This window comes from Macaca fascicularis, chromosome 9, assembly GCF_037993035.2.
Source record: "Macaca fascicularis isolate 582-1 chromosome 9, T2T-MFA8v1.1".
NCBI lineage: Eukaryota > Metazoa > Chordata > Mammalia > Primates > Cercopithecidae > Macaca > Macaca fascicularis.
In genome coordinates this window covers 69371158-69398280 of record NC_088383.1, presented here as the reverse complement: position 1 = coordinate 69398280, position 27123 = coordinate 69371158, and the positions used below count along the sequence as shown (strand labels likewise).

General features: G+C 43.6%; 1 protein-coding gene across 25 annotated transcripts in view; it reads right to left on the bottom strand.

Annotated features, from left to right (window-relative positions):
- KCNMA1 (potassium calcium-activated channel subfamily M alpha 1) overlaps positions 1-27123 on the bottom strand; it is a 759311-nt gene that overhangs the window by 186526 nt on the left and 545662 nt on the right. For all 25 annotated transcript variants that reach the window (XM_065520852.2, XM_065520843.2, XM_065520844.2 and 22 more), the window contains exons 11-14: positions 23542-23647; positions 21682-21764; positions 16576-16645; positions 10141-10296 (exon numbers count right to left, since the gene is read on the bottom strand). In XM_065520852.2, coding sequence (XP_065376924.1) covers positions 10141-10296; positions 16576-16645; positions 21682-21764; positions 23542-23647 — 415 coding nt within the window. The remainder of the gene's footprint in view (positions 1-10140; positions 10297-16575; positions 16646-21681; positions 21765-23541; positions 23648-27123) is intronic.

The following is a 27123-nucleotide window of genomic DNA, read 5'->3' as shown; positions in this document are numbered from 1 at the left end:
CTTCTGATTTCCTCTTCCCAAAGAGCTATGGTAATGGGTCCTGTGGCTTACTATTCTACAGCTGAAGAAAGGTCAGAGGCACTAGGTTCTTTGCATTTGGCATGTTTTCCATATGATATTCAACAAAATCCTTGTGTATCTGGTCAAATAAAGAATTTAAGTGAAAATGTGTCTCTCGGCCAGGCACAGTGGCTTATGCCTGTAATCCCAGCACTTTGGGAGGCTGAGGCGGGCATATCACTTGAGGTCAGGAGTTTGAGACCAGCCTGGGTAATATGGTGAAACCCTGCTTCTACTAAAAATACAAAAATTAGCTGGGCGTGGGGGCTCGTGCCTGCAGTCCCAACTACTTGAGGGGCTGAGGCAGGAGAATCACTTGAACCTGGGGTCTGCGGGGACTGCGTTGCAGGGGGAGAGGTGGGCGGAGGTTGCAGTGAGCCAAGACTACACCACCGCACTCCAGCCTGGGTGAGAGAGCGAAATCTCTGTCTCAAAAAAAAAAAAAAAGTATATCATGTAAACCAAAAAGTGCTGTGCAAACATAAAGTACTACTATAATTCCAAAGCTCTTAACAGAACACCCATTGCATCAAATTGATGGTGGTTCCTTGTTTTGCAGCCCCTAGATGTGTAGAATAGTTGCCTCAAAGTTCCAAATTCTTCATCATTGTTCTGGACATAGATTCATACTTAGTATCACCTTAGGACAACGATAACCAACAGACTTAAGGAAATCTGAGATTTTATTCCTTATGGCTTACATAGGATTTTGCGATTTTCATGTAACAATCACTAACAGTAGATGGCACTCAAAAAACCAAAGTGAAAAAGTTGAAAGAGTGGGGAGGTAGAGTAGACCCAGCCGGTGGATGCCCAGGTGGACTCAGGAATGCGTGCAATTAATTAAAGGCCAATTATCTCTGAAAGAGCTCAGACTGATGCTTGGCCAGAGGCTTGTTCAAGAAGATGGCCCTTATTTCACATCAGTGACAATATCCTGCCAGCTGAGAAGGGCCAGGGTGAGTGTCAGCTTCTACTGGATTTTCGCATTAAGTCCTGACCATTGCTGCTTCTTGGGCTCCATCCTCGCTGGGCACCGGGCTTTGCGTGTATGTTATGTAATCTTTCTGTGCTGCCTTTCTCTTTGTTCAGTCCATGCCAAGACCCAAATAAAAGAATCCATATGTGATTACAGCTATAAAACCAAAAGGAAAATATTAGATGAAAATATAACATTTTGGGGTTTCTAAGTTTGCTTTACCTTTAATGCTAGGCAGACAGTTTACACAAATCATTTTGCTGCAAAGTAAAGAATAATGAGTTAAATGTGTTCCCTGTCACCATCAATCATGTACGTTTGCCTTTGATTCACCAAACATATAAGACACATGAAATGACTTTCTAATCATGTTAGGTGGAAGGCGGGAGAAGGGGAGAAGATGGGGAAAGGAGTTTCTACTTCTTTTATTTTATTCAGAAGTTCCATTGACATTTTCTGGCAATCTTCTAACTTGCTGTATGGGCTTCTTTTTGCTAATAATGTTTGCCTTGAGAATTTGTAAAGGTCTGAGAACTCTTTAATTCAATGTTCTAGAAATTACCAGGGCCATAGGGGAAATGAATCCCTGTTAATAGCTCATGGATTACTTCTCTCTTTATTGGAAATGGTTTTCACAGAAATTACTCTACTTTCAGGTGGGCATTAGTGGGCTTGGTCAGACTGAGTGGCATTGTGGGAGCCAGCATCCTCCCACATGGAAGCCTCTGATCTAATGGGATCTAAGTAGGGTGAAAAACGGGTACACAATGACATTGACCCAAACGGGATACTAGGGTTTAGCAAATTCGTTTCAATCCATGGGTGTTTATTTTGATTTGTGAACTTAAACAACACACTGACTGGATTTTCTGGCAGTCAAAGTGGTTTATAACCAAATCTAACCAGCCTCCGCACAATCCTCGCCAAGGATTATGGAGCTTTGCATTTCACGTTTCTACGTTGAATCCAAGCTCTTTACTTTGGCAAGGGAATCACATACAGTAGCAAAGAAAGAAGTTTTCCGCACCAAAATCACACCAAATTACAAGTCCCTGCTGGTCCTGGTCCCACCCGGCTGTCTGTAATACAGGCTGGCCAGGCTAGGCTGAGGCCAACTGATGCATTCATTTATTCCACAAACATGTATTGAGTACCTATTATGAGTCAGGCGCTGTTCTAGGCACTAAGGATTCAGCAAGTAGCCCCATCTTCACAGTGCTCACATTGTCCCAGGGAAAAGAGGCAATAAACACCAAATAGTGCCACAGGAAAAAACAAAGACAAGGGAGTAAATAAGGATGTGGATGTATGGCGTGTGGAGGGGGAGGGTGTGCAAATTCCTAAAATGCAATTCTGTTTTTTCCACATGGAAACTTTATCCACCCGTGAAGCTGAGAATAGCTATATACTTCCTAGAGAATATGAAGTAGGGCTAGAGACCCTCACAAGCCCCAGAGAACTTGTATGAGCTTAGTTACTTTCTTCTTGATTTTCCTGTATTTGCCAGGGAAGTTGTTGAATCATAAAGTATCCCTCTATAAGAGATATACCATATTCATAGATTGGATAACTCAGTATTGTGGTGGTGTCATTTCTCCCACGAGAATCCAGAAACAGACCCCATCATGTAGTATCACCAGACTTATTTTAAAAAAAACAGGGGGTTCTGGGATATTTATAATGTACTGTTTCTAATCCAGGTCCTTGTTACATGAGCACTGAGGGTATAAGTATTTAACAGGTTGTACATTTATTATATGCCACTTTTATTATACTTCAATTAAAAATTCAATTTTAATCCCTTTTAAAAATGCAGTTCTAATGTCTTAGATGAAAGACTCAACTGAGAAATTAATATTAAGCAAAGACAAGAAGAGTTGGACAGAGGGGAGCCAAGCAGTTGCTCAGGGGAGGAATATCCAGCCAGAGGGAAAAACAAGTAAAAATCCCTAGACCAGCTCAAGGGAGTGTGGCTAACATGAGAAGCCGGAGAACACTTAGGACTTAGGCCAGTGAGGTCCCAGGTACCTGACTGCTTAGGACCTGCAGGCCATTGTAAGGACTTTATTCAGATGAGATGGGACCCTATGGAGAGACTTAGGCAGAAGAGTGACAGGATCTGATTCATGCTTGAGAAGGTTGTTCTCGATGCTTTGTTGAAAATAGATTGGAGGTGGGGTGGTAAGGGCAGAGCAGATAGACCAGTTAGGAGGCTGGTGTAATATTCTAGGAGAGACATGATGGTGGTTTGGAGCTAGTAGTAAGGTGGTGAGAAGTGCTCCAATTCTGGGAATATTTTGAAACTTGAACCAAGAGGATTTCCTGCTGTATTGAATGTGGTGTTTGAGGGCAAATAAATAAATTTTTAAAAATTAGTCAAGGGTGACTCCAGAATTTTTAGTTTCAGCCATGGGAGGGATGGCATCGCCAATAGTAAAATGAGCGAAGAACAGGTTTGTGGACAAAGAAAAGGAATTCGATTGTGGATATGGTAAGTCTGAGAGGAGATGGGGTATTCAAATATAGATGTTGAGCAGCAGTCGAATCAGTGATGCCAGGTTCAGGGGAGAGGTTCTTTATGGAAATACAAATATGGAAGTCATCTACGTATCTAAAAGCAATAAGAATAATTGAGATTACCAAAGAAGTGAGTATAATTGTATTGGGAGCTACTCTTCACTAGTGAGGAATATGTGCAGAAGTCTGCTGTCACAGTGCCATCTGTGGTTAGGGTGACATTGTCCATGGGTAATGGAGTAAGCAACATCTTGCATCTCCCTATCTAATTTCCACCATGTGAGTTTACTTTACAAGACAAACTCTCTACTCTGGTACCACCAGTTGTTCTTTCCTAAGCAGAGAGTCACCTCAATCTCATCCTTATCCGTTGCAATCCTGGCCCCATTTCAGAGACCTTGTCAAGTCCAACCCTGCCACGCAAGGTTGAGTTCTGCTTCTGGTATGCCTCCTTCAACCTGGTTAGCAGAGCTTATACCCACTAGACAATAAGAATTGCTTGCTGTGATGATTAATGTTAATTTGACTGGGTCATGATGTACCTAGATATTTGGTTGAACATTATTCTGGGTGTGTCTGTTAGGGTGGAGGGTGTTTCTGCATGAGATTAACATTTGAATTTGTGGACTGAGTAAAGCAAATTGGCACCCCCACACCCTCAACCCACCCCATGTGGGTATCTAACCCACTGAAGGCCTGAATAGAATAAAAAGGAGGAGTAAGGGAGAATTTGCTCCCTCTGCCGGATGGTCAGTCTTAAGCTGGGACATCAGTCTCCTCCTGCCTTCAGATCTAGACTGAAACTTATGCCATTGACTTTACTGGTTCTCAGATTTTCAGACTCAGACAGAGACTACACCATTATCTTTCCTGGGTCTCCAGTTTATAGAGCTTGGGATTTCCCAGCCACCATAACCATGTGGGCCAATTCCTTATAATCAACATCTCTCTCTTTCTCTCACACATGTGCATGCGAGTGCATGCACGTGCGCACGCGCACACACACACACACACACACACACACACACACACACTGTTGCTGTTTCTGTAGGGAACCCTAATATACTTACTTTCTCCCAGAAGGACCTACCTAAGTCATCCCCAGCTCTTCAGACCCACTTAGTTTAGACTCCAATTAGTCTCACCTCCTCAATACAGCAGTGTGTAATGCCAATCCCTTCTTGGGAGCCTAGTTCATTCACTACCCTGACTCAGCCCAGCCTAGGGTACCTGTTATGATGCAGTGGCCTCTGCCTTTATAGAGCTTGGCAGAGAGAAAGGTAAAGAAGATGCACAGAATGGAGCTATGCAAACATGTGCCCACACATCCAAGTCAGAACAGAAGCTTTCTGAAGCATACCAGAGCCTCCTAGCCATAAGGATGCTGATGGGATTAGCGCATTGTCTGGAATAGGGTAGGTGCACAGGGCATTTCTATTGCATCAATAGTTCACATACAATGAACTATAGAAAGCTAAGATTTGTGCTAAGATAATGGCACTAGCTAAAATTTTCTCTTATTGTTTCTCACATTTCCTTTCAGTATACTCAAGGGCAAACCTGGAACCAGTTTGCTTGGGGTTGAACACCTGAGTTTGTCAATTCCAAACTATACGTCCTCGTGCAGGTTGTTGAACTTCTTTTAACCTATAGTGCCTGCCACTGTAAAAGAAGGATAATAATAGTGACAAGTTTGGGTAGGGTCATTGTGAGAATTAAATGTGACATTGCAGCTAAAGCACTTAATACGGGATTTAGCACATGGGAATCAGTATTTTTTAGCTATTATTAAAAGTCCTTGATTTATATTTTTAGCTCCTAAACCAGACTAATTCTATACATACATATGTACAAGCACACATATACACATAAACATAACCCAGACTAAAAATATTTAAATGATTCCCTTGGCTATGGTTAGTGCTAGGACAAAAACTTTGTGTGTCCAGCCATATCCACTTCAGCCAAGATACAATCTGAATAGCATGCGTCTGATTTCTCTAGTGCTTTCTCATTCAAAAACAGAAAACATGATAGAGGAGCATGTGTTGTTATCGATATTAAGTAACATTTCACCCGCAAATTCCAAATCTTGTGGCATAGGGGAAAAAAAAAAAACACAAGAAATACATAACATATTTTCTTCATTCTCAAAACTGATTTATTCAACAAAGAAATAATCATGGAGAGCATACCGTGCTCTAGGTTGTGTGTGTGTGTGTGTGTGTGTGTATAAAATGATAGATTAACAGAGTTAAAATAGTTGGCAATTGTGAGAATAATTTAAATGTGCTAAATTGGAAGTCTCAATGTAGATGGAAAAACAATTTTAAGAGTTAATCACCCTCTAAACACACACACACTCACACACATACAGACGCACAATTTGTCATGTGCAAAGACAGCTAATCCTAGTAAGAATAATAGCACAATTCATAAAGATGGCAGGCCAAGCCCCAACTTGAAACCTCATATGCTGAAGAGAAGCTCAGTATGCATAGTAAGACTCAAAAACAAAAACAAACAAACAAAAAATCAGTGGATCTTAAATTACATCCAAGTGAGGAAGCCAAGTAGAGAGTAAGTGTGGCCACTTATTCAGTGCTGAGGCAGATAGGTTAAGTAAGTTCATTGCCTGGGTCTTTACAGAAGACAGCAGGGAGATGCCTGACAGGCTAGGAGTAAGAGATCAGACAGTGGCAAATGAACAGGATGTTCCGGGGCTGGCTGATAATGTCAATGCAGATAATTCACAGGCATCAGGACGTTCGTGTGAACTCCTTAAAGGAACTCAGGGGTTCAAACAAGATCCTACTGCACAAAATGCTTAACCTGTCCTTAACAGCAGCTGCTGAGCTGGAGGACCCCTGGATTGCCAGCTTGAATCTCTTTCCTAAATGTATTAGATATAAAATCGGCATAGATTTGTTAAATCCTAGCACACCAGAAGCTGTAGAGGGCATGCCTTGAAGTTTAAGTGGAGTAAATTAAGGACAAAGAGCCAGAAAAAAAAATGTTAACAGTAGTTAGCAAACTTAAGAAATTCATTACTCCCAAAGATATAGGGTAAAAATATAAAAAGATTCCTAAAAACTTTAGATCAATTCAGAGATATATCCGCACAGGAGTGAGGTTTTCAGGGACAATGACTTGGGGTGCTAGGGTAGGTATCTTTGAGTGTGACATTGATGGGGAGATAAAGAAGCATTGCCCCATATTTCTTGGTACCTCCAGGCTGGGCCTCTTTTGTAATTCCTGTATACCAGTAGTCCCTCTTTCTTTTTCTTTTTTTCTTTCTTTTTTGTTTGTTTGTTTGTTTGTTTGTTTTGAGATGGAGTCTTCTTGCTCTGTCGCCCAGGCTGGAGTGCAGTGGCACAATCTCGGTTCACTGCAACCTCCACCTTCTCGGTTCAAGTGATTTCCCTGCTTCAGCCTCCTGAGTAGCTGGGACTACAGGCATGCACAACCATGCCCAGCTAATTTTTGTATTTTTAGCAAAGAAGGGGTTTCACCATGTTGGCCTGGCTGGTCTTGAACTCCTGACCTTAGGTGATCCACCTGCCTCAGCCTCCCAAAGTGCTGAGATTACAGGCGTGAGCCAACATGCCTGGCCAGTAGTCCCTCTTCCTTTTATTAAACGTATCACCCCCACTTTCAGTCTTGGCATTTTGGTCTCATGCATGATAAAAAACCCAGTGGAAGTGGCTCATGCCTATATAATCCCAGCACTTTGGGAAGCTGAGGCAGGGGATTGCTTGAACCCAGGAGTTTGAGACCAACCTGGACTACATAGGGACACCTCTCTCTACAAAAAAAAATATTAAATTAAAAAGCCCAGTGGATAGTCATTGTGCTTCTGCCTGTGCTGCATCTTTGCTGTTATAGTCTTGTTTCTCTTTTTTTAGCAGGGGTTCTGCAGCACCAAAAAATAGACACAACTGGCCTAGGGCAAGGGAGAGGGTGAGCTAACACTTTACCTTTGGCTTCCAGAAATGCTAAGTGTTCCCAAAGGATCAAGTGCTGCCAAAGCCTCATCCCTTCCCTGTCCATCCTAATAGGCCTGCTTGTCTCCATGGAAATATTGACGAATTCTCCGTCATAGGATACGGAGGTCATTGGAGAAGGAAGCAATTTCTGTAAACAATAATCCATTTGTAGATTTACTTTTCCATCCCAACAAAAATAAGTGAAGGCTTTGTGATCCCTGGAATGGGAGACAATACATAAGACATGCCAAGGAGAGTACCATTATGGTGTTCACCATGACCTAAAGGAGACAAAGATCTGGGATTTGGAGGTAAGTACACAAAGATAGCAATGTAGAATGGGGAGCACGTGAATAAGGCGTTTCTATTTTAAGTGAGAAAAACAGATGAAGGGAAGTCTTGTGATTTCCAGGTCATGTACCTTAGCAAATTCTAACACAAAGACCATCTCAGTGTCAAAAGGCCATATTCAGAGAGCTACTTCCAAACAGGCAGGAGTTGGTCCTATGCAGAAATAATGTGGTAACATAACCCCTGGAAGAAAATGTGTTTTCAGTTACACCAGGGCCAGGCTCAACCTTTCCCACAAGCTCTTCCTAAATAGGAACTTGGCAATGGGATTAGCTGAGCTGGAGGGGACGTCCTTGGCTTTAGAGGTGAGGCCCATCAGGGTCCAGAGGAAAGTTGGGCAGAGGTTCTCCCTGCTGCTAATAGCACTGAAGAATCAGCATCACATCCATTTTATTAATTTCCTTGACAGACAGCTCTAGTTACCATGCAGGCACCACAAAATCAAAACATACACATGTCAAGGGGCCCCATCTGTGGTGGGGCCCTGCCAAGGCCCATGTTACATCAACACGAGGAAGCAGAGCACAGCTCCACACACCACGTGCTTGGTCCCATGGGCCATGCCCTGGAAGAAAACCACCAGAGTTTGATTGAAAGAGCCAGAGAAGTTCTCTTGGTGACAGTCCTCTATCCTGAGTCTGGGCTTCTCACGTTGAACATAAGATCCCTGGGAGACACATGGCTACATCTGGCTTCAGGGTCTTGTCTCTAAACACAGCTATACAGACCTCCCTGCCACCTCCATTCAGTTTCACCCATGCAGGACAAGAGCAGCCTGGATTAAAGAAGACACTTAAAGGAATGCAATGTCTTTATTTGTAAGCTGGATCTGAGCTTGGAGTTCTGTTGAGCTGAGACCTTTGGCTGCATAATGAGCATAGAAGGATTTTTTAAATCAAGGTATCCCTTGCTATTAGTGTTGCTAAAGTGATTGAAGGAGCTCCAAAGCAATTCGTTCTTTTATGTAGAGCAATGCTAACTATCAGTTGGCTACATAAAGCCGATTTGGCAGGTAAGGACCTAGAAAAACTCCTGCTCTAAATACTATCACTCACAGGTGCCCGTGGTGAGCACTAACATATCTGTGTCCTCATGCTTCCCACACATCCCTCTTATTGCAACCTAGGCCATTTCCTCAACACCATCAAGGAACGTGGCAGTGGATTAGGCATCCACATGACAGCAAAAGGCAGGAGGTCTCACACCTTTGATTGCAGAGCTTCTGGCCTCCTTTATGGACCTCGTGCTGCCTCATGGACTTCCTAAGGATGTAATTTTCCACCTTGCCAGCTATTAATTCTGCTCCTTACATAATAAGAGGAAGGATATTAGCCCAGATCCATAGCTAACTGCCTCCCATGCCGTATCAGAAAGGCCCAAGCTAGACCTGTCTTACACCCTGGTTTGTCACCTTGACTGCCTAATCTAAGAACAGTCTAAGGATGAGGACTGGAGTGACTGTCCTCCAATCCTCATCCAAAGAGGCTCCAGAAGCCTCTTTGGTAGGGGCTGGATGCTCAGTGCAAGGCCCTGAAATCACAATCCTAACCTGGCCCACCCTGGGAGGACAGAGTTGGTTTTTTTTCTCTTTGCCTACACTGGTGCAGCAGGTATGGCCACCTTGGGGTCTTTGGAGTGGCTGCCCAGCCAGCCCCGACAAGGACATGAACACATCCAGACTGCCTCTCTCTCCATGCAAAGGGCACTGCTGCCGAGGACTCAGTACATTGTTTCGCTCTCCATTCAAACAACCGCGGCATGTCAGTCCTGCTGGCCTCCTTGATTGTGCAGAAATAAATAAATGAATTATGTTGTTGGGGTTTGGGCTTCAGCACAAACACATGGTCTGCATTTATCCACACAGTGAGAGGTCCACCAGCCACTTGATATAAAAGAGCAAAATGATAATGCTTTTCTTTAGGCGCTCTTTTGCCATATGGAATGTATATAAATCATATTTTTGTTTTAACAGCGGAGGCTTTGTTGATAGATAAACATGTGGTTTATCTAAAAAAAGAGGGGATTGTGCTTTGAACAATCATTTAATGGCCATGGATGTGCCAAATAAAAATAAAAACATAATTTTGAAAGAAGTTGGCTTCATGCCCAAATCCATAACAAGGAATTTCTCCTTAACCCAAGTGGTTAGAGCCCGTCGATCTGTTTTGAGTTTAAGCTGTGCTCTCTACTCAACCCCACGACAAATGGAATCCTGAGCTAATGTGCTCTAATAAGACGAGACGTTACCTTTATGAATGACCTCATGGAGAAGAGGTTGGCAAGCATGGTGGAGAGGCCTTGAGCCAGGCAGCTCTGGGCTATGAAGCCCAACTTCAGCTCTGCGAGGCAGATTGCGTCATCACCTTCTTTCCAATTCCAGCTCGGGATGTTTAGCAGATGGGCCTGGGGAAAGAAAAGCAGGTATGAGACCTCGCTCTGTTAAATGTTCGATTGTTCAACATTTCTTCTGGGAAATGCAGCATTGCCCGACCACTCAGGGCCATTCAGTCTTGCCCTTCTTTTCCCTTGCTGGGGTCTGATGTTTGCTGTTTTACGCAACTCTTCTGCTCATCACACTTCAGTCTCTCTGGACCGTTGCTTCTGCACGTACCAAGCCCAAGTCCTCCCCTGGGTTGGCCATTTAGCCAAATAGAGCCCAGAGGGAATTTCCTCTTGTGACAGACACATCAGCTGGGGTTACTAAGATGTCTAGCTAAATGGTTAGGTTGAGTCCTCAAATAGACTGTAAGAGTGCCAAATGTCTGTATGTTTTCAGTTTCTTTTTTACCTGCCTTTCCAATACTCCAGATCGGTGACTCCCAGGCATCAGGAGCGGGCATCAGAATCACCTGCACAGTTTGTGAAAACACAGATTGTTGACCCCCCGCTCCCACCGCCGGCATTTCTGATTCAGTAGATCTAGGGTAAGGCTGGAGAATTTGGCATTTCTCACAAGTTGGAGGTGGCGCTGATGCTGTTGATCTAGGGGCCACACTTTGAGAACCACTGGCCTAAAACATCAGGTGAATCACAATGTTGATGTTTCCAATCTTTTGCAAATAGACTGGTCCTATTCAACCCTTATGTCAGGCCCTGAGACAAGGACCCAGCGGCATGCTCATCCAATTATTTTTAAGTGGCATGAAGCAGAGAGTCATAGACATTGGATGAAAGAATCAAAGTAAGGTTCTCCAGAGTTGGAAAAATCGGCAAAAGACCAAATTAAAAAGATTTACAAGGCTTTCATGTCCAGTACAGCATTTAGGTTAAAAAAAATCAACTATATAAAATGAGAAGACCTAGCTTGGCAGCAGGCAGGAGAGAAATAAAAGAAAACAAAACACACAAAGCTAAATGTAAGTGTGTGGGTAACTAAAACCTCAAATTTTAGGCCAGCCATGTGACATTACAGAGAAAACCAGCATCTACTTGTCAGAAATGCTCTCCAGATCAAGGGAAATGAACATTTCATTCTGCTGCGAACTGGTCATACTAGTTCCAGAGTACTTGATCCAGTTTTCAGTCAGATTTAAAGAGGGAAAATGATCAACTGAATAACTTCCAGAGAAAAGTGACAAAGACAAGAGGAGGTAGTGTCTGGAAAAGATCTTTTGAGGAACAGTTAAGAGAGCCAGTAATATTTGGCCTGAAGAAGGCTCTCGTCCTCACAGAGACAGGATAATTACATCTGAATACTTCAGGTGCTGCTGTGTCCAAGATTAGGTTTGTACTGCTTTGTTCTAGAAGCCAGAATTAAGACTGACTGGTATATATTCCAAGAAAGCAGATTTTTGTCTTGTTTTATAAATGAACTTCCTAAGAATGTAATTTGTCTACCAAACGAAGAAGGTTACCTTAAAAAATGAAAGGTCTTTGTCCCTAAGACTCAGTAAGTATTTCTCCAAGTTACTATGGAAAGAACGTTTGCTCTGCACTAGGAGGTTGAATCAGACAGCCCTTCTAAGTCTCTGCTAATGCCAAGATTCTATGGCTTTGGAGTTGTTATTTCTCTGCACATCTCAGCAAACACAAGGAGCACCAAGGGAGTCTTCCCTTCACTTTCAGAACAATATACAATAGTTGAACTAGAAAGATGGAAGATTTCATTGTGGAAACAAAGAGTAAGTCCAAGGGTTCCACACTCTGCTTTCAAAAATGCCACTCTTGTGAAATTCCTTCTTGCAAAATCCACTTCTGTGACAATCTTGTGCATCCTAAGCCAAAAGTGGTTATTCCAGGGAGAGATGACTGTGCCCTCCCTGATGAGAGAATGGCTAAAATAGTCTCATAGAGGGGACACAGCAAATGGTAATTGCTGTCAAGCTATCAAGCTATCAAAGGACCTTCCCCACACTGCAGACTCAATTCCAACAACTAGCCCTACCCTTTATCCCTTCCTTTCTCTACTCTCCACTGGCTTCAGATGGCCACTTTCCCTTTTACTTCCTGGGCATTGTAGAGAACACATTGGTATAACTTGAGAAATACTGATTTGCAGTAACATCATCTGAGAACCTGAGAAGAATGAGGAGAAATTAAGTTTAAGTAATGAACAAGTCAAGCATTGTGTATGAAAGGAGATTTTTTTGGTCGAAGCCCTAAAGAGACACCTCCGAACCTTCATGGCAACTTCAAACAAACAAGCCAAACCTTTCAAAGAAAGTCTCTCCTATCCGCATGTGCTACCTAGGGTATGAGGCTCAGGCATTTCATCCTTGGGTCCCCCATGGCGCTGTCTGGTTTGAACTCTGTAGGCATATTTTGAGCTTTCTTTCTCACTGTCCACCTTGACACTTGGCCATGTGATTACATAGAAAAGTTGAGTTCGTTCCTTATATCAGGGTTCTTTGCCCTCTTTTTTTGGGCATTATATTTTCTCCAATGCAGGGAAGGAGTGAGGGTGACCTGCTGAACGCTTGGAGGGAAATCTCTGTGCATGAAACAAAGAGAGGAGACTGACCCAGGAACGTAAATCCTTTGTTTCTGGAAACTTCGTCCTTTTCCATTTAAAGTAATTTGAGTCTGATGAAAAATGCCAGTGTTAGTGCCCAGAAGTCTGGAGGCAAATCCTCTCTCCCTAACTTGGATAATATAAAGAGCAGATCTGGCAGATCTGGCTGCTCTTCATTTCTGCTACTTCACCACCCCTCCTTCATTCCATGGAGAAGGAACTGGAAACAGGCTGTCCTGGACAACCAGGAGAGATTAATTTCAGTCCCAGTTCCATCTCTCACTACATACAATTTGGGAAAGCCACCATGAGGAAGAAAGAAGTCCATGAAAGAGGAAACGATTTAATATGATTGCCCAAGTGTCAGGTGGACAGTGAGAAAGAAAGCTCAAAGAACTTGCCTCTATCTGTACTGGGCTCATGGGACTTGGTTTCCAGAGATACAGGCCTCTTTCACTAGAGTCTTTCAGAAAAATAAAAAATCCAATGACAGGTAAGTCATCAGGAGTGACACTTTTCCAAGAAGTTATAAACCAATCTTTCCTTGAAGAGCTTTGAGCCATTTACACTCAAATCAGAAGATGCCGGGCCAGCATGAAAAAGATGGCCAGCATGAAAGCGTTTCTCTCCAAGAATTCTAGTGATATTAAAAGATACAGTTTGGAGAGCATCAGCCCTTCTGTAATGCCTACTCTCAGGAACCACAGTTTGGCTCAACGGGCTGTGGCTCCATTTAAAGAGTTGGTGGCAGTAAGCTGTTCTGTCTCTCCGCTCACTGGCTGCAGAATGGTGGCCATGATTTGTGCCCAGGAGAGTTACGCTGTCTGCACAGAGCTTAGATGCCCTGCTCTGAAGTTACCCTGGGATGCTAAAATGCACAGATGGTCCAATGAGTACTAAAGAAGATAATGGATGTCAAAGCTCTTTTAAAACCATAAAATATGACCCAAATGTCTACAATTATGATGATGACAAACTCAGGGCCATTTTTACATGAAGAGAAAGTAGGCAGCTTCCCTACATCCCTCTAGGCCCTAGAACATTACTATTACTAGATCATAGGGGATTGAAATGCTTCATATATCAAGACTGTCCAATTCTGAAATCAGCTATCTCTTGGAATATGTTCATAGTGACATAACTTTACAGGCACATACCAGGTCCTTTCCTGAAAGCAAGTTGTAATGCATGGAGATCTCTAAGCATCTAGGATGAGTGCAGCAAAAAGTGCCAAGAAAGGCAGAAAAAAAAAATGCTGAAAGGGAAGAGGAAGAAAATGTATTGAAAGAGTAGGAAGCATCTCAGGAAACAGAGCAAAACTGTGAAGCAGGGTAAAGAATGTCCATTTGCAATTCTTCAAGGAACGAAAGACAAAAAATGATGAGTGGACATTTTGTTCTTTCTCTAGAAGAGAGGTATGAAAGAAAAACAACAACAAAATGTCCTGTGTCAAAGTCACTCTATTCCTTGTGTCCTTATTAATCATCCAAGGATCTGTAAGTGATTCTGCCCAACCCCAAAACTCAAATAATTTGGGATGGTAATAAACAAAATGTGTTTTAAGCAAATAATCATGAATTGGTTGATATCTTCCTCATTGTTTCTGAATAATCACAACACAGAGGTTTGCCAAAGACATTCAGGTTGCTATGATCATGTGATTACTGACCAGGGACTGTCTGGATCCTAGGCCAGTTGAGCTACTTTGAGTTGGACAAGAACCACAGAGCTAAAATCCTCCTTAATTTCTTGAAGATGCTGCATCAGCACTCATTGGAAAGAGAAAAAAAGGAACTGACAACCCCTTCTAAACATACAACATTAATTTTCCTATTCAATCTAAATTCAGTCAAAAATCTAAACAACAGCTTAAAGCACTCCCACACTAAATGAAATTTCAGATCACAAATGAAAGGAGAGCTCGTTGCTGCAGGAGCTGTCACCAGTCACAGCCTTGCTAATAAAATTCACCTCCACCTACAGGGGCTTCCATCAAAAACTTTTCCAGCTTGATGCCCGTGCGTTACCAATATCCTCACTTTATCTCTTCAGTGTCCTTGGGACACTGTTTTGCAGAGACGAATAGGCAAATGTGACCTTGGGTGCCCACCACCAAATCTGCTGGCTGGAGAACAACACCTTCTGCAAGGCAGCCACCTGCCAAGGGCTGGGCAGTGGCTGGCAGCAGTCAGCCATTCTGGGTGGTGGGCCAGTCACCGACAGCAGGCTCCACTCAGTGACAGCCTCTGATGGGCCTCCACACAGCAAAATGGGCCAGCATTTGCCAGCAATTAAGAAATAACGGCATGGCGCTGGTGCATTTGGCAGAATGGGGTTTTCTCTGAATCACCTGACTGCCTATTTTGTAGAGAATATGGCCCATAAGAGGGGGTACGCTGTCACTCATAACCCAGCAGGGAGTTATTCTGTGCAGACAGGACACCTGGCTCCAGGTACTGTGCAGCCTCTGGTTTCTAGGCTTCATTAAGGACACAACTGGTACCGCATCAAATGGAGAAAGGTGCCACCTTCCCTCCCCTAAAGCTGTTTTTTTGGAAGTTCACTGACTGGACGAGAGAAGGAGCACTGCCTTTGAATGAGACACTGGACTCTGGTTTACTGAGAAGTAATCACAGGGAAACAGCATAGACTCTGACGTTTGTTTTCTTTCTAATCAATCCCCCATTGTCAGCTATAACACAAAGAAAATTCCTTTCTGTTTAATCTCTGGATAGCTTCCTATTTTTCTGATTCAACTCTGCAAATTCTCATCTGGACTCTGGAAATGTGTTCCACATTATACTCTTACAGAGCACATTACACACTCACTAGTTCACCTGGGCTCAGACAGAGAAATCCTATCGCTCACTTGCCTGGAGCATTCTACACCTTGACTGCTAAATCCCCAAGGACACAAAATAGGGCTTCTCCTTCACTGATATTCCTGCTGGTGTCAGGGAGAGTGCTAATCACACAGTAGGTGTTCAGTAAATATTTACTGAATAAATAAATGACTGCATCACATACAAATGAAAGTTGTTGTAACTTAAGTATGGATGGGATCTAAGAGTACATCAATAGTTCTGAAACTCGGGTTCCAATAGACACTTCCCGAATGAATGAATCAGTACGTGAAGGAGCATCCTTCCAGTGACCAAATGCAAACACGTTGTTTAGACTAAAGAAATGGGCCGGGCACAGTGGCTCATGCCTGTAATCCCAGCAGTTTGGGAGACCGAGACGGGCGGATCACCTGAGGTCGGGAGTTCGAGACCATCCTGACCAACATGGAGACACTCCATCTCTACTAAAAGTACAAAATTAGCCGGGCATGGCGGTGCATGCCTGTAATCCCAGCTATATGGGAGGCAGAGGCAGGAGAATCACTTGAACCTGGGAGGTGAAGGTTGTGGTGAGCCGAGATCATGCCATTGCACTCCAGCCTGGGCAACAAGAGTGAGACTCCATCGAAAGAAAGAAAGAAAGAAAGAGAGAGAAAGAGAGAAAGAGAGAAAGAAAGAAAGAGAGAAGGGAGGGAGGGAGGGAGGGAAAGAAATGTCCCAGGAAGATTTTTAACAATCACACCTCTTTACCCAGGTCTTTGAGTTGTGCACATGTGAGCATGTGAGTGTGTGTGTGTGTGTGTGTGTGTGTGAGGCTGTATAATGAGGAATAAGAGGCTGGACCTGTGGATGTGTCTTCAGGCCTGGACCGGGCTCTTGTACTCCTACCTTGTTGTGATACTGCAGCATTTGAGTGATGATTCTTATCTTTGGATGGTAGTTCTTTATGGAGATTACTCTGAAAAAGAAAGAACCAACGCTGAGACAGGTCTGCCTTATGCATGGTGTCTGACCAAAACATCAATTTTATTATCTCCAAATGGGGTACCCATGGGACTGAGGTAGGAGGCAGGACTTGATTCCAGAGGCAGGGCTCAGATACCAGACAAAATTGAGGACTAGCTGAAACAGGGATGGGGCAGAAGCAACTTTCCACTGGACATGCCCAGCAGTGTGCCCTGTCAGTTTACCATTGCCATGGCAACACCCAGGAGCTTCCCTATATCCTCTAGGCCTTAGAACATTACTATTACTAGATCATAGGGGATTGAAATGCTTCATATTTCAAGCCCGTTGTCCAATTATGAAATCAACTATCTCTTGGAATATGTTCATAGTGATATAACTTTACAGGCATATACCAGGTCCTTTCCTGAAAACAAGTTGCAATGCATGGATGAATTCCAGTCCCAGTTCCATCTCTCACTACATACAATTTTGGGAAGCCACCATGAGGAACAAAGAAGGCCGTGAAAGAGGAAACCCTTTAATACGACTGCCTAAGTGTCAGGGTGGACAGAGAAAGACAGCTCAAAGAACTTGCTTCTATCTGCACTGGGCTCATGGGACTTGCCTTTCATGGCAATGACCGAATGACCTGGAAGTTACTACCCCTTCCCTAGAAATTTTTGCATAAGCTGCCCCTTAATCTGCATGCAATTAAAAGTAGATATATATATATATGACAGCAGAACTGCCCAGAGCTGCTACTCTATCGTGTAGCCCCCTCTGCAGGAGCAGTCACGGAGCTGTAATACTGCTGCTTTAATAAAGCTATTTCCTTCTGCCCTACCACCAGCTTGCCTTTGAATTCTTTCATGGGGGAAGCTAAAAACCTTCATGGGCTAAGCCCCAATTTGGGGCTCAACTATCCTGCATCAGGACCAGCAGCCAGGGCTATCCTGAGGGGTTGCAGACACTGAGCCAGGTGAAACAGTGTTCCCACCACCATACCTCTTGCTAGCATGAAAACAAAATCACAAAACAACTGCAGTCTGTGTCCAGGGCATGAAAAATTTGACGGCCCCCTGGAATACATTGGGGATGGGATGTATGCACGTGTGTGCTGGGGACTGGGGGGCCTGGAGCAGGGGATGCCAGCTTATTGCCTATGCAGACATCGAAAGCAAGCCCAAATCATGGGGCCTCAGAGGTTTGCAATCTCCCACACCCTAGGGACTAGCCCAGAATAATCTGCTGAGTCCAATTCTCCAAGTTAACAACTCGAGACAACAATGACAAATCAAACAAGCAGGATGACAAATGGTTCTAATTGTGACACACACTTGGCCACTGTCACAAAAAATGATTTCTAAGCAGGGCTCTTAGGATGAGATCAAGGACTCAGCCTTCCATAGCTAATAGAGAAAATGATGACTTAAACGCTGGTTAAAAATAAGTGCCAAGGCGTTGTGGGGGTCATGAGCTGGTGGAAAATTGTCTCCTACCTGCCCGCAGTCCAAACTCAATGTTAAGCATGGCCTGCAGCCACCCCAGCCCTCACATGTCCTCCCCACATCAATCATGGTGCTAAAGGGAGTGGCAGAGGGCAGATGAATGGAAACACCTGGGTTCCAGTCACAGCTATTGTACTAATGAACTGCGCGACTTTTAGGAAAACCCTGGGCTCTCTGTTCCTGTTTCCTCATCTGGACACTGGGAGCAACAGTACCTGCTTTATTTACTTCACAGGCTTGGTATGAGCAGCAAATGGGAGACCAGATGTGAAAATGCTTTGAAATCATTAAAAGTTCTCTCCACGTGTAAGTTATGGTTTTTGTCATTACCGAGTCTGTCAGAAGTGACATTGTACATTTCCTTCTGTGACAAGGAAGGCTAAAGAATGGAATTCCACAGAAAGGCCCACCTCCTAAGCCTAATCAGAAATGCAAGTGCATTTATTATGACGCCCCCACAAAATTCCCACCCAGCAGTGCTCCCCACTTCACCCCCTTTAGTGCAGAAATGGATAGAAAGCAGCCAGGGAGCAGCTTTAGCTGAAAAGCTGCAACTTATGAATTTAGGAAATGGATCACGCTAAAGCCTCTCCCAGCACAAATTCACCCTGGGTTTTTGCACTTGAAGGATTTCATTTTATTTTTGAAAAAGTGTTGTGTTGGCCCATGCTTATAACTCAAGGACTCTGAGCCTCTGTCAGCCCTGCCTTGCAGTTCACAGCTTCAGCCAGTTTTCTGCATTAGCTCATTTCAAATGGATCTTTGACATTTTAATTTCAAAGGAGGCAGATTGGTCTCATTAAACTGAGGAGGAAGGAGGATTATACAAATAAGAGAAAGACAAAGCCCATTTTTAACCCTGAACTTCCCACTTCTTTTTGCTGCCAGGGCCTCAGTTCTGGCTCTACTTAATTATGTTTCTGATACTACCTTTGACCAGTAATTTCTGTTTTTTCTTTCTTTTTTTTTTTTTTTGAGACGGAGCCTCACTTGCTCTGTTGCCCAGGCTGTAGTGCAATGGCACAATCTCAGCTCACTGCAACCTCCGCCTCCCAGGTTCAAGCGACTCCCCTGCCTCAACCTCCTGAGTAACTGGGATTACAGGCACACGCTACCACACCCAGCTAAATTTTGTATTTTTAGTAGATAAGGGGTTTCACCGTGTTGGTTAGGCTGATCTTGAACTCCTGACCTTGTGATTTGCCCATCTTGGCCTCTCAAAGTGCTGGGATTACAGGCGTGAGCCACTGTGCCCGGCCCTTGACCAGTAATTTCTATGCCTCCTCATCCTGCCAGTCACCCTAGTACCCATGTGTCTTCATATTAACCCTACCACAGTTAGGGTTTAAATAAAATACTACAATTAAGAGAAACACCCATTTCAAAGCTATTACTCAGGTAGCCCCAAACATCTCTGTGGAGTCAAAACGTTAAGCTTCATCTTCTTTTGGTTTTCCATTTGGAATTTTGAACATAGTGAAGCCAGGTTCCTTAAAGGGTTACATTTTTTTTTTTTTAATCATTTCCAATGACAGAAAAAGGTGTCAAAAGTTGAAAATCCTTCTTACTTTAAAGAAAGGAACAAGTGACACATCCAAGCCTGATTCTGGTGTAGCCACTCTGCAGCTGTAACTGATTTGGGAATGGGCCCAGGTGTGATGCCAGAATCTGTTCCACCCTCTCTCCGCAGCCTGGCAAGCCCAATGCTTAGAAGAGTTCACGCATCATCTTCCTTAAAATGACCTCACTAAGCATATTGCCAAAGAAAAGTGAGTGGCAAGAGAAGATGGTGCCAAATGTTGCCTGCCAGACACAAGGACCAGATGCTTAGGGGGGGACTGGCTCCTCTGAGATGCACTGGAGGAATTCCCCCACCTCACTGAGGGGGAAGCTCCTGTCACTTGGGGCCACTGATGGAAAGCAAAGACAAAGGGGATGCAAACATTGTCAGGACATAAAGGTAACTTCCTGACCTTCAACCTCAGGTAAGTTCCCAGGAGGCAGTAAACCAAGCCGCAGGGAGAGGGGACACTTTTGGCCCAAAAGATGGCTGTTCGTAGTTAGGTAAAAGTTCCTGGGAGTGCAGTGGGACCGAAATCCCACTGAATTTAGCTCATCTCTCCAGAAGCTTCCCTTTATCATTTCCTCTCAGCCCTCTTAACTCTTCTACAATTTATTCTAGAGAAAAGACAAATTCCAAAGGGCCTCTAACTACCTGGAGCAAAATGCCTTGTGACTATTGGGTTTATGCAAGGAACAAAAACTGAACAATTGCTTTTTTCTGAATTAGGAAAAGAATAAGGTATTGGAGTTGGGGCCGAGATTAGCAGTTGACAGGTCTAACCCATGTGCAGAAAAAGCACTGGGCAGTGTTTCCCAGTGTGACCTCCCCTAGAAGATGTTCTGCAAAAAAAAAAAAAAGAAAGAAAAAAAAGGAGGGCAGGGCAGGGCCACGGTGGCACACTCCTGTAATCCCAGAGTTTTGGGATGCCCAGGTGGGAGGATCACTTGAGGTTAGGAGTACATCGAGATCGAGATCAGCCTGGGCAACATTGCAAGACCCTGTCCCTGCTTAAAAAAAAAAAAAAAAAAATCTAAAAATTGGCCGTGTGTGGTGGCACATTCCTATAGCCTCAGCTACTTGGGAGGCTGAGGTGAGAGGATCCTTTGGGCTCAGGAGTTCAAGGTTACAGTGAGCTCTGATTGTGTCCCTGCACTCCAGCCCGGGTGATAGTGTGAGACTCTGTCTCTACAAAAAAAAAAAAAAAAAAAGGGGGTGGGGGGAGGTGGGAAAGGAGCAGAGCCTTATAGTCCAATAGGTTTGGAAAGTGTTCTATAGTACGTTATCTCAGAGATGCATATTAGTATTAAAAGCACTGAAAAGGCTTTCAAGAAAGAACATTAATTTTGGGAAACTGGAAGAAACAGCCTAACTGGTCGCTAAACTCCCCTCTGGGGTGATAGGAATCAATATGCTGTAGACATACTTGGAAAGCCCTCATAAGGGTTTTCTCAGCCTCGACACCATTAACATTCTGGGCCAGACAATTCTCTGTTGTGGGGACTGCCTGTGCATTGCATCCCTGAGCTCTACCTATCAGATGCCAGCAGCACGGTCCCTTAGTTATGACAACCAAAAACATCTCCAGACATTGCAAAATGTCCCCTGGGGGCATCTGCCTTTAGTTAAGATATCTCAGGCCCATTTCCCTTAGCGAACATGGTACTTTAATTCAGGCCAGCACCCATCTCTATCTATTTTCTAGTTCTGTCTCAAGGAATCTCAAACTCAAGGCCAGCTGTAAGCCCCAGAGCTGCCACTTGCTGAGGGTGAGCTTCCTGTTGGTGACACCCTGTGTGCCACTGCCCCAACCCCCACAGACAGCCTTGGTTCCCCCAGGCCTATGCAGGTGGTGAGTTGTACGGTGGCTTGTGGGGCAAAAAGGCCTCACAGAGATAGTCCTCTGCAGAAGACCCAAAAGGGCCATGAACGGCCACAGACTAAGCCCAGGGCCTTCCCCAGTGCCCCAAGAGTTACCTCATGATGTTCGAGGCATCCTCCGCATCCGGGTCAGCGCAGTACTTGTTGGCAAGGATCAGGCAGGCATCTGCTGACTCTATCTAAGACACCGAAAGGAAAAATCACAGAACACAAACATATAAATAGCCACGCTCAACTGTAGTCTCTCTCTGTTGACAGCTCTTGGGGAAGCTGGTGCTTTGCAAAGAAAAAAAAAAAAAAAAAAACCAATCCTGAGAGCCTGAGAAATTATAGTTTTTGTCAAAAGTGTAGGTTACAAGTTCTTGTTATGGTATAAACATTTCATCTTGTTGCTGTTGGAGGGTACAACATGTACCTTGGTAATTATGCTTTTCATCTGGCATCGTTGCTTACTTGTAGGATTTCCACATTTCTTTAAATAACAATTAATTAAGCCTTTCAGTCTCCTCCCCAACTTCTTTCTCAACCATCTGCACCATCATCCTAATTCTTCCTATCAGGAGTTGGAGGTGGGTGGGTTAAATCTCTTCTCTCCAGTTAGCAAGTTAACTGAGTATTGGGGATTCAGAAATGTACACTCCGAAGTCTTTCATCTGACCTTTTTCACATCTTCATTTTCTATAGGCTAGGAAGAGATCAGAGCTCTAAATCAGATAACATCACCATATTGCTTAGTATTCAATTAGTATTCAGATATTTAAAAGACAACAAATCTATGTATGAAATGATGTGTTACAGTTGAATTCAAAATACACCTACTGACTTATCCAAACATGAGCCCACAGGGGTTTATTCCTTAGAGGGGACCATGAGTTTGATGTGCTAATGATTGCTTGCTTTAAATTAGGTCTACGAACAATAATTGTCCCTACATTCTCATAAGATTTTACATAAGCAATGACTTGGGTTATGTCTGGATGATATTAAGATTAACTGGACTCTATAAGCATAAGAAATCTTATGCTAGTTCAGGTCTGCAATCTGTCCTACTTGGTATGCTGTACTTAATAGATCATTCCTGGATTTTGAGGGAGGCCATAATATCCTCTGTGGTATGTCACAAATCGTCTCTGATTTCTCTAATAATGCAAAGAAAGAATTTATCCAAATCCTTTTGGATTATTCATCTTGGCCAATTATATTATTTACAGAATTATGCGGTGACCACGGTTAGCATTTAGACTTCAGTGAATTCATTATATTAATGTACACCCCCTGGCATGCAAATATTGAACATACTTATAAAATCTATATTACACAGGTAAAGTAGCAGATGCCATTTTGCCTCGTACCTTTCCCTTCTAAGCCTCAGGTGTGCTTTATGAGAAGGTTCTAACTTACCAGGTTCCAGAAAAAAAGATTTGCCCATTATCAATGATATCAGATAACTGTATGTTTAGTTTTACACTCTGAGTCTTAGATGGGGAAAAAAGAAAGTTGAAATGTTTTATAGCTTAGTAAAATTTTATTTTATATTTTAGCCTAATGTTTCTTTCAGATGTAAATAAGAGATGTCAGAGCTATATTGAGTCCAACTTAAGTGTTCAATATGGGAATTACTCGATTATGATGTTGAATAAAGACTACTGGGTCCATACAACTGGTCTACTTCCTTGATGAGTAGCTGATTTTGAGGAAACCAGCAAAGTAAGTTTCATGTTATGACCAGTCCAAGTGTGGGATGGCTACAGGTAGTCTTGCATATGCCACCAGAAGGAGGTCCTGGGACCAGTGGAAGGGTGATATCAAGGTTGCTGGTATGTGATTGATCTCATTAGGTGTTTAGGAGATGACTCATGGCCAAAGTAGGAGGTGTGTCCCCTCACCACAGAGTCAGGAATTCCCCCAGCCCTCCACCAAATGGAATAAAAGCAGAAGTCACCTATTCCTCCTTACCTTGACTCTTGCAAGATCATGTGGATTGAGGACTGAACCCTGATAAAATTCCACCTGAGTAAAATGTCGTTTGAACAGAGCTTCAAGCTCCAGGTTGGGGGAGATGCTACACAAGGAGAGAAGAAATCACTATTAATTTAATGGACTTGGGGGTTTCAGCCTCCATGGGCTCCTTCCTCTCTAATTTCCACAGGGAGCCCAGGGGAGAGGCTGTGACCTACAGTCGCCCTTTTGCTTGCCATAAATAAAAGACTCACACTTAAGAGAAGTAAAACCCCAGCCCAACTGAAAACCAAACCAGTACCACGGTAAAAGGAAGAGGTTCATGGGCTTTAGGAAGGCCAAGACCTCAGGGCAAATGTCTTATCTTCGGTATGAATGGAATTCCTATCTTATAAATAGGGAAGCTGGGCCGCGCCACTAGTGGGATGGCTCATTCTATGTGGACTGTGCCACAGGGTGCCCAGATCCAGTGTGATTTCTGGGTGTGTCTGGGAGAGTCTCTGGATGAGAATGGCATTTGAATCAGTGAATTCAGTAGATTGCCCTCCTTTGTGGGAGTGGGCATCATCCAGTCCTTTGAGGGTCTGAAGAGAACAATAAAGCAGAGGACAGAGGTGTTTGTCCCTTTTGCTTCTTGCCTGACAGCTTGAACTGGGCATCTCTTGTCATTCTCCTATCCTTGGACTGGGGTTGACATTGTCTCTTTGACTCTCTGGCTTTCAGACTCAAACTGAATTACACCACCAGCTTTCCTGGGTCTCCAGCTTGCTGGTGGCAGACAGTGGGACTTCCCAGCCTCTGTAATCAAATAAGCCAATTCTTCCTAATAAATCTCTCTAGAGATAGATAGATAGACGGATAGATAGATAGATAGATAGATAGATAGATAGATAGATGCATCAACATATAGATACCTATGTATATCTGTATTAGATATATTGATATATATGTTTCCTATTGACTCTGTTTCATTGGAGAGCCCTGACTAATACAATCAAGGATTAGCCAAAGGTTCCCCTGGGAGAGCCATCCTGCTGTTCCCTCCATCATGAACCTTATCTCTGCTTCTGTGTCTCATGGACTTCTCATCCCCCAAGGTCTGGATCAAAAAATGTCACTCTGAGCAGCCACAGACAGACTTAATTTACTCTCATTATTGTTCTTGATTCACACACATGTATGCGACTCATCACACTTCTTGGTGCTGGGCTGTACTGATACCTTTCTCTTTGGAGGACGAGGATTAAACAAGTGACCTATTTATTCATTTGTTAATTCTGCAGAGATGAAAAAGACTGTCCATAAGATACTGTGCGAGGTACTGGGAGATGATATTTAGTTAGAACCTACTATATGCCAGGGACTGTGATAAGACAACACTTGCCTAACATTTGTGAAGTCCATAATGATAATAATAATAATAGTTAATGTTTTCTAACATTTACTATATGGCAGACAACATTTTAAATAAATAATAGTAAAACAGTATTATAAATAAATAAATAAGTAAAATAAATACTATTTATTTATTTTATTTTATTTTACTTAGAGTCTATCTCTGTCACACAGACTGGAGTGCAGTGGCAGGATCCTGGCTCACTGCAACTTCCCAGATTCAAGCAATTTTTGTGCCTCATCCTCCAGAGTAGCTGGGATTATAGGCATGTGCCACCATGCCTGGCTAATTTTTGTATTTTTAGTAGAGACAGGGCTGTACCACCTTGACCAGGCTGGTCTTGAACTCCTGGCCTCAAGTGATCCACCCACCTAGGCCTCCCAAAGTGCTGGGATTACAGGCAGAGCCACCATGCCTGGCCTTGATGAGTATTCATTTAAATCTCAAAACAATCCTATAGGAAGGTATGTTATTAACCCAGAGCTTCAAGAGGTTAATTAACTGGGCTATCTACTAGACATTGATAGACGTTAGGAATACAAAGGTGAATCTTGCAATGGAAGCATTAGCAGCCAGCTTTTCTTTTTTTGAGACAGGGACTGGGGTGCAGTGGTGCAATCTTGACTCACGGCAACCTCTGCCTCTCAGGCTCAAGCCATCCTCCCACCACAGCCTTCAGAGTAGCAAGGGCTACAGGCACGTGCCATGTACCACTATGCCTGGCTAGTCTTTCTATTTTTCGTACAGATGCAGTCTCACTGTGTTGCCCAAGCTGGTCTCAAACTCCTGAGCTCAAGTGATCCGCCCACCTTGGCCTCCCAAAGTACTGGGATTATAAGCATGAGCAACCACACCTTACCAGCTTGTTTATTCAAACTAAAGCAGTGGATGAGAGAAAGTGGCTGCCTATGCGAATCTGACCAGTCTTTCAGACCTATGACAAGTCATACCTTATTCAGAAGCCTGTCCGGATAATACCATAGACTGATGCTCCTTGAAAGAGATGTCCCCAGTCACTTCTGCCACCTGATCAAAATGACTTCAGCACCCTTGGATAACACAGGGTCAATGTTGTCTCTAATGGTTGCATGTGTTTTCATCTTGAAATGCCTAACCCATATGGGGGCACAACCTACACCCGACACCTCTAGTGAACTTTCCAAAAACGCTCAGCAGAGGATGGGCCACACAGCAGTGGCTAAGCACTGAACGGAAACTGTGGGTACCTGCTCCTGTGCTAACATACCCTGGTCTGTTTTTTCAAAGTTTGGAAAAATCAGTGCAGAAAAGAAAAATGTTAGTGCCCCAACATGATGACAAGTCAGAAGTCTAGTATTCTGTGAGCAAATGCCAGAGGACGGCGATCCACAAAGCAGGGAGTTTGTAGGGAAGCCGACCTCAGTGGAATCTCAGAGTAGGACCGAGTGCTGGGTAGCCAGCATGTCGAGCCAACACAAACATGTTAGCTTTGTCCTGAACTTTTGCAATGTGGTACCGGGACTGGCCCCATGATAGCCCCATCTCCATAAGACAACTACAGTACCACATATGTCACCATAGTGGAGCCCCCTAATTCTCTCCATTCCTGGGGCAGACTACCTTTTACCTAAAAAGAGGATTAGGCAAAGTTGAAAACCTCAACATTGGGTAGAAGGGACCTACCTTGGTTTCCTCCCCTGTAAAACACACAAGATAAGACCTACCTCCTAAGTGGATTATACAACCAAATATATGTTATTTTTCAGGCTGATAGCTAACACTTATTGAAGACTTACTGCATGCCTGACTCTGCTCTGCACATTTGATATGGATTAATTCATTTCATTCTCATCACAGCCCAACTAGGTAGGAACTACTATCATCTCCACGATTTATGGATGAGGAAGCTGAGGCACAGGGAGGTTAAGTAACTTGCTCAGCCAGTAGTTGGTTGAGTCAGGATTCAGATCAGGGAATCTGAGTCCAGAGTATGTATTTTTACTCTGTGGAGTAAATGGGAGCCTGTATGTACAGTGACTGGCTAGGGTCCCACGCTGGGGGTTCCTAGGAGCAGCAGTTGTTATTCCTATTACCTTCTGTCCTGCTTCCTCTTAAGTTGGTGTCTTACTTGGTCACCAACTCACTTCTGCACTCCTAACGTATCCACACCATACAGCTCATCATCCCACTGCCGATACTGTGGA